Source organism: Rosa chinensis, chromosome 5 (assembly GCF_002994745.2).
Source record: "Rosa chinensis cultivar Old Blush chromosome 5, RchiOBHm-V2, whole genome shotgun sequence".
Classification (NCBI taxonomy): domain Eukaryota; kingdom Viridiplantae; phylum Streptophyta; class Magnoliopsida; order Rosales; family Rosaceae; genus Rosa; species Rosa chinensis.
The window spans coordinates 57392274-57403267 of NC_037092.1; the positions used below are offsets into that span (position 1 = coordinate 57392274).

Sequence of the window (10994 nt, forward strand, 5' to 3'; positions counted from 1 at the left end):
TATTTTCTACAATTAAATAAAAATGAGTTAATTACATAATAATTGGTTTGAAGATTAACATATTTCTAGTGTTTAAGATGCAATTACGCGCATAGAAATGCGTGTAATCAAGTGTGTTGTGCAGTGTACTATGTATAACGGCTCTTTCTGTCGACTCCTATGAGTTTGTTATTTATTATAATGTTTGTTAGATTGCAAATTGATGAACTTTTTAACTTTAAAAAAAAAAAAAATTCTGGAGTTAAACAATAATTTGATTGGGGTGGTCTTTATTTTTTATTTTCGATTATTATTATTTTTTCTTTATGATAACAACTTGATTGATTGATAAATAATACCGCGTAATTTGAAGCATCCTCATGTCTGACCAGTCAAAGCTTATGAGCTGCCACGCGGATTGGAAGACTGGGACTTCCTTCCAAAATCCAAATCCCCTTAAAAGGAGTGGGATTTCTAGCACTTAATCACACTTGATTAACTCATTACAAGAATACATTGTTGTACTACTATTGATTCTTGCTACTATAAACGGTCCCATGGCTGTGCACGGGAGGATGCTAGTTATGCAACTGATCATAGTGGTGGTCATAGCAGCAGCAGCAGCTGATCGAACCCCATCTCCTCAAGCAATACCTGGCTGCCCCGACCACTGTGGTAATCTCACAATCCCATATCCTTTCGGCATCGGGGAGGGTTGTTTCCAGCGAGAAGGGTTCAACCTCACTTGTAACGAATCCGCCGAACCCCCAACAACACTCTTGGGCGATGGTAGTGTCACGGTTACTAACATATTGCTTGCTGAAGGTGAGTTGGAGATTTTGAGTTACATAGCCTATGATTGTTATGATCAGCAGGGTAATCAAACAGAAGACATGTACAATTCCCCTTCTCTCCAGTTGCATCCTTCTTTCACCATCTCCGAGACCAGAAACAAGTTTATTGCCGTTGGCTGCGACACTTGTGCAATTTTCAAAGGGTACCTCCCTTACCCTCATGACGAAGATAGGTACATCACCGGATGCGTGTCTGTATGTGACAGTCTTGACAATGCAGTTAACGGTTCGTGCTCTGGCATTGGGTGTTGCGAAACTTCCATCCCTAGCGGACTCAAAAATCGCTCCATCACTTTGGATAGCTATTCTCAACACAAGGACGTGTGGGGCTTCAATCCATGCAGCTACGCCTTCATTGTTGAAGAAGGCAGGTTCACATTCAACCCTAAAACAAGTTTTGAAGAACTCAACAACACTGAAAAACTTCCCATGATTATTAACTGGGCTATTAATGAAGGGTCATGTGCTCTAGCTCAAAACAGCCCTGGTAATGCTTGCAAAGCAAATAGCAACTGTGTCAATCGGACCGTCGATAACCAGACTGAACCAACTGGTTATTATTGCCGGTGCTTGCCAGGCTTCGAAGGGAACCCATATCTTCCAGATGGTTGCCAAGGTGCGTCATCTTTAATTATCTCTTATATATGTATGCATGTCAATTATCGTTATAGTTGGAAACTAAAGTTCAAAATTTGGGATAACCTGCTTTAACTGTGATCAGATATTGACGAGTGCATGGCTCCGTCAAGTCCCTGCAACAATGGAATATGCCAAAATTCACCTGGAGATTATAGCTGTTTATGCAACAAAGATTTCAAAAACCAGGACTCAAAGAATTGCATAGAAAACACTTCCGTGCCAAAGAACATGCCCCTGAAAATTTCGTTGGGTATGTATAAGCTACCTAATTACTTATCTACTTACGCTAGGCAGCTAACCATATATGATCTAAAAACTCTCAAGTTCAAAGTTTTTTTTTGGAACAGTTATGCACTCAAATTTATTTAACTACTTGAATCAATTTCTTGAATTAAAGAATTAAAATGAATTGATTGAAGTTATCTTCTTAATCCCGTTTCAGTACGTCATCTCACAATTATTATAAAAGGCTGACCTTTTATCTTTGTTTGCATATTTGTTTTCTAAATTGATGAACATAAATGTCTAACAAATTGAAACTCAAAGTAATTTACTTCTGATATTTCAACCATGTACAGGTCTCAGTATAGGCATCTTCATTTTAGTGGTTTTAATTTGGTGATTGGGGAATGAACAAACGAAGACTAGTAAGACTCAAAGAAAAGTACTTCAAAGAAAATGGCGGCTTAACATTACAGCAACATCTCGCTAGTCATGGAGGATCTGTTGAGACAGAAAAAATCTTTACTGCAGAGGAACTTCATCAGAAAGCCACAAACAATTACCATGTAGATGAAATCCTTGGTGAAGGAGGCTATGCAGTAGTTTACAAAGGAATACTACATGATAAGAGTGTTGTTGCCATAAAGAAGCCAAATATTGGCGCTCCAACTCATAGTGATCAGTTTGTTAATGAGTTTATCGTTCTTTCTCAGATAAACCACAGAAATGTAGTAAAACCAATGTTTTGAAATGCTGAGGCGTAGGCCAAGGCTTTTTTTGGTGATCCTCAAAAAGGTGTTCGCCTTGAGGCATAAGGCGTAAGCCTTACGTATAAAAGACCTATATTGATGTAATTATTACTCTTATATATACACCACATTAAGAGTAACCAAAAGAACATTATTAATTGTCATTCACTCATAATTAATAAATAAAGTAACAGCATCAATTTTCATCATTCTGAAGCATTACCATACACCAAATCACCAATGCCTATAGTTATCTACACAAGGGAGTCCAAATCACAGATGCCTATAGTTATCTACACAAGAGAACAAGCATAACAATTGAGAAGATGAATAGATGCATCAGTAACCTCTGTGACACTAAAGTCTACAATAATTCCTGGGCCTATAGTTGCATGCCAACATCTGAAGACCATGATCCTGGAGCCAGTGCAGGTCCTGGATCAGATACCAAAATTAGTGTACTGGGCTACTGGCAAGCTTTCAACTTCTGAACCAAAACTAGTGTACAGACTACCAAAGGACTTCCTTCAAATTAATCTCCAAATTATGCGTAACTGTCTTCTACACTACCTAAAGCAACCCATTCATAACTAGAGTAGAAGTCTGTTAACACATGCAGAAAGAGTAATTCAAGCTAACTAGTTACATGAACAAAAACATTTGAATCAAACATAACCAGTCTCTAAAGCAGTCTCTGGCAATTGCTCCAAAACGTGCAAAAGCCCCTTTCTTGAGAGCCCCACACGTTCTTGGTTTCTTGGCTGCACCGAGATTACTAACTAGTTTGTAAGAGATCAAATTCTTGGCTTCAGTCGGTACTCTCTATCTTTTATCAAAGAACGGTTCTTTATAGTCAAATTTTGCAAATTTCCTATGAAAGATTAGAACCCACATCGTCTCGATGCGATAAAATTGGAAACTTAAGCATCTGCAATTTCAACATTGGGTTCTGGGTGATCTGAGATTGTGGAGTTTAATCAAAAAAATTGAAAATTTATTTGGCTACATTTTGTTTGGTGTTTTGATGGAATTGTGTGTAGGACAGTTTATACAACTTAAAAAGTTCCTTACTATGCAATCCACCCATCAACAAATGATGCCCAAAAGTAAGACATTTACTCAGACCCAGATAGATATATGATTGTCTAGACGGGAACAACTCAAACCTAGATAAATATACCTTTGATTCAAACACTATTTTCAAGATTTATAATGGAGTCATACCTTCAAATGGCCTGCTGCGAATCGAGCTCCAATACCTTCAAATTGACTGCTGCGAATCGAAATCGAACTCCTAACTCGAGCTCTGGGTTAGGGATCGAATTTGCTACCTTTTGGAAGAGAGAGGGCTGAAATTGGCTCTCCAACACTCAATTACTATGGGGTCGCGACCTTTCTAGGCTTTAACCCAATCTGTTCCAAAACGACATCATTTTTCATTTTTTTCTGTGCGTACGCCTTTACCGCCTCGGGCGTCGCTTTTCATGCCTTGGAGGGCACCTCAGCAGCCTCATCGCCTAACCATTGAAACACACTCAATTTTGTTGGAGCCGTTGGAGTTTGAATGGATGGTTGTCAGGGTTATCTTGTCGCAATCTATTAGGATTTTCCTTGTTATGTGTTTGTTCAATAACTCCTATTTATGAGGAGCATGTTTTTAAGTCAGTTAGGGTTTGACCTTTTCTTTAGCTAAAATACCACAATCTTAGATTTGTTAAAGATGTGGAGAACTGTACGTTGCTTTCTGTTTTCATGTAATGGCTTTAAAAGCCAAGTTGTGTTAATTCAGTCAATAAGAATCATCCTTCAAAACAAGAGAGTTATTTTGCTTAGGGTTGGTTTTTCAACAGAGTGGTATCAGAGCTCCTTATTGGGGCCTGATTGAGAGAGACACAAGAAAAGAAAGCTAGAGAAGAGGAGTGTGAGAGATATGGCTGCAGAAGGGAATTATGTTCAGCCGACCATTCCTAGATTTGATGGCCACTATGACCATTGGTGGATGTTGATGGAAAATCTCCTTTGATCGAAGGATTACTGGAGCTTGGTGGAACAAGGGATCACAGTCCTAGAAGAAGGTGTGGAACAGTCTGAAGCTCAGCGGAAAACAATGGAGGATCAAGGATTGAAGGACCTCAAAGTCAAGAACTATTTATTTCAGGCTATTGATCGGACCATTATGGAAACGATACTCAACAAAGACACAGCCAAAGGCATCTGGGACTCCATGAAATTGAAGTATCAAGGGTCTACAAGGGTCAAAAGAGCACAGTTGCAGGCCTTAAGAAGAGAGTTTGAGGTGCTTCAAATGAAAGAAGGTGAACGAGTGGATGAGTACTTTGCTCGAACACTCACAATTGCGAACAAAATGAAAACTCATGGGGAAAAGATGGAGCAAGTGGTGATTATAGAGCAGATTCTGAGGTCCATGACGAGCATATTTGACTATATAGTATGTTTAGTTGAGGAATCAAATGACCTTGACAAACTGACGATAGATGAGCTTCAGAGTAGCTTTTTGGTGCATGAGCAGAGAATGAATGGCCATCAGAGTGAAGAGCAAGCATTAAAGATCACCTCTGAGAACTGGTTTGGAGTAAGAGGAAGAGGAAGAGGAACATTCAGAGGGAGGGGTCAAGGTAGAGGCAGACAAAGCTTTAATAAGGCTTTGATTGAGTGTTATAGATGTCACAAGTTAGGGCATTTTCAATATGAATGCCCTAGTTGGGCAAAGAAAGCCAATTATGCTAAGTTGGATGAAGAAGATGAGTTGCTCTTGATGTCGTATGTAGAGCTCAACAAGTCAAGCAGGGAAGGAGTTTGGTTTCTCGACTCCGGATGCTCCAATCATATGTCAGGCAACAAGCAGTGGTTCGTTGACTTGGATGAGCAGTTCAGGCACTCCGTGAAACTAGGGAATAACACGAGGATGCCTGTGATGGGAAGAGGGAACATCAAACTGGAAGTAGGAGGATTAACTCAGGTAGTGACTGATGTTTTCTACATTCCTGAATTGCAAAACAATTTACTAAGTATTGGTCAGTTACAAGAGAAGGGGCTAGCCATCTTGATTCAAAATGGAGTCTGTAGAATTTATCATCCTAGAAGAAGGCTTATTATGCAAACACAAATGTCTGCAAACCGGATGTTCGTTGTACTAGCAATTGTGATACCGCAATCTCCAACTTGTTTCAAAGCAGCTTATGAAGATATCACTGATCTTTGGCATCGAAGATTCGGGCACTTGAGCCACAAGAACCTCAGAACCTTGGAGTACAAGAAATTGGTGAAGGGATTTCCACAATTCAAAGCCACAAGCAAGATGTGTACAAGTTGCATGGTGGGAAAGAAGCACCGAGAAGCTATACCAAAGAAAAGCCAATGGAGAGCATCAAAACAGCTTCAGTTTATACATGCTGATATCTGAGGCCCCATTACCCCTACCTCAAATAGTAACAAAAGGTACCTCTTGAGCCTCATTGATGATTTTAGTAGGAAGATCTGGATATATTTCCTAGCTGAAAAATGTGAAGCTTTTACGACATTCAAAAATTACAAAAATCTTGTGGAAAAGGAGATAGGAATGTCTATATGTGGTTTGAGAACAGATCGGGGTGGAGAATTCACTTCAAAAGAGTTCAATGAATTTTGTGAAGCTCATGGCATAAGACGGCAGCTCACCACAGCCTACACACCCTAACAAAATGGGGTTGCAGAACTCAAAAATCGTACCATCATGAATATGGTTCGATGTTTGCTTTCAGAGAAGCAAATGCCAAAGCCTTTCTGGCCAGAAGCAGCTAGATGGACTGTCCATGTACTTAACCGTAGCCCTACCTTGGTGGTGAAGGATAAGACTCCTGAAGAAAGATGGAGTGGAGTTAAGCCAAATGTGGAGTATTTCAGAGTTTTTGGTTGCATAGGTCATGTGCCAGATGCCAAAAGATTGAAGTTGGATGACAAGACCTATAAGTGCGTGCTGCTTGGTATGAGTGAGGAGTCTAAAGCTTACAAGCTTTTTAATCCTGTAACTAAGAAGGTAGTGATTAGCAGAGATGTTTTGTTTGATGAGAATGAAAGTTGGAACTGGGGGAGGAGTGAAGAAGAAAGAAGACTTGATATACTTGCATGGGGTGACAGTGATGAGGAATTAAGTGATTCAGGTGATAGTGAAGATGACACAGAAGAAGGTCAACAAGGTGAAGTGGGTCAACAAAGTGAAGTGCTTGGTTCAAGTGAGTCTTCTGCAGAAAGTGCACCAAGTTCGCCTGAAGGAAGGAATAGAAGAATACATGCGTGGATGCAGGATTATGTGAGTGGGGAAGGCCTATCTGAAGGAGAAGAGGTGCAAAACTTGGCCATGTTCATCTCCTATGAAGATCCAACATCCTATGAGGAAGCCACAAAGAGTGAAAAGTGGAGAATTGCCATGGATTTAGAAATTGAAGCAATTGTGAGGAATGAAACTTGGGAGCTGGTACATCTACCTGTAAGAGCTAAGAAGATAGGAGTAAAGTGGGTGTACAAGACTAAATTGAATGAGAATGGGGAGATTGATAAGTGTAAGGCCCGGTTAGTTGCAAAGGGCTATGATCAGAAGCATGGGATAGACTGCAATGAAGTGTTTGCTCTTGTGGCTAGATGGGACACTATACGAATGGTGTTGGCTTTAGCAGCTCAAAAAGGGTGGACTGTGTTTCAATTAGATGTTAAAAGTGCATTCTTGCACGGTGAATTGAGTGAAGCGGTGTATATAGAACAGCCACGGGGATATGAGAGGGAAGGAGAAGAGCACAAAGTTTACAAACTAAAGAAGGCTTTGTACGGGTTAAAGCAGGCACCTAGGGCTTGGTATGGCAGAATTGAAGGGTACTTTGCAAAGGAAGGGTTTGGGAGGTGTAGTTATGAGCATACTTTGTTTATCAAGGCAGAAGATGGAGGAAGAATTCTGATTGTAAGTCTTTACGTTGATGATTTAATTTTCACCGGAAATGATGTTTGCATGATTAAGAAGTTTAAGAGTTCCATGAAGGTTGAGTTTGAAATGACAGACCTATGAGAGATGAAGTATTTCCTAGGGGTTCAACAAAGTTCAAACGGTATTCACATATGCCAAAGGAAGTATGCTCGAGAAGTTCTTGAAAGGTTTGGGATGGAAAAAATCAATTCTGTGAAAAATCCCATAGTTCCTAGTTCGAAATTGACGAAAGAAGGGGAAGGAGGCAAGGTTGATGCAACATTATTTAAGCAAATGGTTAGTAGTCTCATGTACCTAACTGCTACTAGACCTGATTTGATGTACGTTGTATGTCTCATTAGTAGGTACATGGCTAATCCGACTGAAGCTCATATGCTTGTTGCAAAGAGAGTGTTTAGGTACATGAGGGGAACAGCTGAGTTGGGAGTGTTTTACAAAAGAGGTGCTGCAGTTGAGTTGGTGGCTTATACCGATAGCGATTATGCGGGTGATGTAGATGACAGGAAGAGTACTTCAGGGTATGTATTCATGCTAAGTGGTGGAGCGATATCTTGGTCCTCAAAGAAGCAACCAGTGGTGACTTTATCCACAACAGAAGCGGAGTTCGTCGCTGCTACTGCTTGTGCGTGTCAAAGTGTCTGGATGCAAAGGGTGCTCAACAGGCTTGGTCTTTTTCAATGTGAGTGTGTTACAATGCTTTGTGATAATAGTTCTACTATTAAATTATCAAAGAACCCTGTTATGCATGGGAGAAGCAAGCACATCGATGTGAGATTTCATTTTCTACGTGATCTCACAAATGATGGTGTTGTGGAGTTAAAGCATTGTGGTACCAGTGAGCAAGTTGCAGATATCATGACTAAACCATTGAGGCTTGAAAGTTTTGTGAAGCTTCGTGGGCTACTTGGAGTGAAGGCTAGGTCTGATGTAACTGATTGCTTTCAGCAATTTCAGTTTAGGGGAGGATTTATTGGAGCCGTTGGAGTTTGAATGGATGGTTTTCAGGGTTATCTTGTCGCAATCTGTTAGGGTTTTCCTTGTTATGTGTTTGTTCAATAACTCCTATTTATGAGGAGCATGTTTTTAAGTCAGTTAGGGTTTGACCTTTTCTTTAGCTAAAATACCACGATCTTAGATTTGTTAAAGACGTGGAGAACTGTACGTTGCTTTCTGTTTTCATGTTATGGCTTTAAAAGCCAAGTTGTGTTAATTCAGTCAATAAGAATCATCCTTCAAAACAAGAGAGTTATTTTGCTTAGGGTTGGTTTTTCAACAAATTTCAGGCCAGATTTTCGCTTTTTGAGCTTAATTCATTTAGTAAAACTATTAGGTTGTTGTTGTAGAGACTCTAACTCCAAGCAAAATAAACTCAGATATTTTGATGGATGATTCTCTTATTGAATAATTAAAAGAACTTAGGCTTATAAAGCCATTACAAGAAACAAAATAACAAAGATCAACCCACGTCTTCAACTAACCCTAAGATCGTGGTAAGCTAGCTGAGGAAAGAGTCAAAACTTATCTCACTAGAACGAGCTCCTCATAAACAAGAATTATTAACAAACTTGTAACAAAAGAAATCCTAACGGGCTACAAACTCTAACTAACCATCCATTTTGAAATCTTCAACGCTTCTAACATTTCCTCCCTTAAACTGAAATTGCTAAAAGCAATCAGTTTACACCTTCCATCTTTCAAACACGAAGTAACTCACGAAGCTTCACAAAAGTCTCCAGCTTCAATGGCTTGGTCATTATATCTGCAATCTGCTCATTTGTGACACATTGTACTTATTCTACAACACCCTCTCTTGTGAGGTCACGCACAAAGTGAAACCTCACATTTATATGCTTTGTTCTTCAATGCAACACTGGATTTTTCGATAACTTAATGGATGAACTATTATCACAAAACACTTTAATGCACTCACATTGAGATTGACAGAGTCTGTTGAGAATTCTCTTCATCCATATGCACTGACATGCACAAGCAGCAGCTGCAACGTACTCAGCTTCGGTTATGGACAGCGTCACCACTGGTTGCTTTTTCGAGCTCCTGTTACAGCTCCTTCACTCAACAGAAATACATATCTAGCCGTACTTCTTCTATCATCTGTATCACCAGCATAGTCGCTGTCGGTGTAAGCCCTTAGAACTTCTCCAGCTCTTCTCTTGTAATCGTTGTCGGTGTAAGCCCTTAGAACATCTCCAGCTCCTCTCTTGTAAAACACTCCCATCTCTAGAGTGCCCTTCAAATATCTAAGTATCCTTTTAGCAGCTACAATGTGAGCTTCCTTTGGACTAGCCATAAATCTACTTATAAGATAAACAACATACATCACATCTGGTCTAGTAGCTGTCAAATACATAAGGTTACCAACCAATTGTTTATACACTGTAGCATCCACATCTTCACCTCCACCTTCTTTTGTTAGTTTCGTACCAGGCGTACAATAGGATTCTTCACCGAATTGCAGCTCCCCATCCCAAATCTTTCAAGGACTTCTCGAGCATATTTCTTTTGGCACAAGTGAATTCCTTCAGAGCTTTGTTGAACTTCAACTCCTAAGAAGTATTTCATTTTCTCAAGTCCGTCATGTCGAACTCGAGTTTCATGGAGCTCTTGAACCTCTCACACATGCCAACATCATTTCCTGTAAAAATCAAGTCATCCACATAAAGACTCACAATCATAATCCTGCCTCCATCTTCAGTTTTGACAAAAAGTGTATGCTCATAGCTGTATCTCTCAAACCCCTCCTTGATAGAATACCCTTCAATTCGGCTGTACCAAGCCCTAGGGGCCTGTTTTAGCACATATAGAGCCTTCCTAAGCTTGTAAACTTTATGCTTCTCACCTTCTCTAATGTAACCCTTTGGTTGCTCTATACACAGCTTCCTTTAGTTCACTGTGAAGGAATGCACTCTTCACGTCCAACTAAAACACAAGCCAACCCTTTTGTGCAGCTAAGGCCAAAATCATACTTATCGTATCCCAACGTGCTACTGGTGCAAATACTTCATTGTAATCAACTTCATGCTTTTGTGCGTAGCCTTTTGCCACCAAGCGCACTTTGCATTTATCAATTTCTCCACTTTCATTCAGCTTGGTCTTATATACCCACTTAGCACCAATTTTCTTCATCCCCATAGGCAGATTCACCAACTCCCACATTTCATTTTTTTCTATAGCTGCAATCTCCAAATCCATCACATTTCTCCACTTCTCATCTCTAGCAGCCTCCTCATAACTTGTTGGATCCTCAAGAGAAATGAACATAGCCTGATTCCCCACTTCTTCTTCTTTGGATAGACCTTCTCCACTTGTATAATCCTCCATCCACATAGGAGGTCTTTGATTCCTTCCCTCAGGTGACTTTGGTGCGCTTGCTTCAGTAGACTCTCCTGAACTAGGTTCCACATTCTGCTGCTCATCCTTGGTATCAACTTCACTATCTCTAGCATTACTGAACTCTTCATCACTGTCTCCCCACTCTAATATGTCAAGTTTGACTTCTTCTTCACTCCTCCCCCAATTCCAACTCTCTTTCTCATCAAATTGCGCATATCTACTAAT

The 10994-nt window shown here is 40.0% G+C and overlaps 1 protein-coding gene across 2 annotated transcripts; it reads left to right on the forward strand.

The window, feature by feature from the left end:
* The first annotated feature begins 301 nt into the window (after positions 1-301).
* LOC112163724 (wall-associated receptor kinase 2-like) lies at positions 302-2186 on the forward strand. Of its 2 annotated transcripts, none has more exons than XM_040507123.1 (2): positions 302-1449; positions 1555-2025. In XM_040507123.1, exons 1-2 carry the CDS (start codon positions 537-539, stop codon positions 1839-1841), a joined length of 1200 nt encoding a protein of 399 aa, XP_040363057.1. In that variant the 5' UTR covers positions 302-536; the 3' UTR covers positions 1842-2025. The 2 variants fall into 2 exon arrangements, with proteins under 2 accessions (XP_040363057.1, XP_040363058.1); XM_040507124.1 differs by lacking the exon at positions 1555-2025 and adding an exon at positions 2051-2186 and having other exon boundaries at positions 304-1449.
* The last annotated feature ends 8808 nt before the right edge of the window (positions 2187-10994 follow it).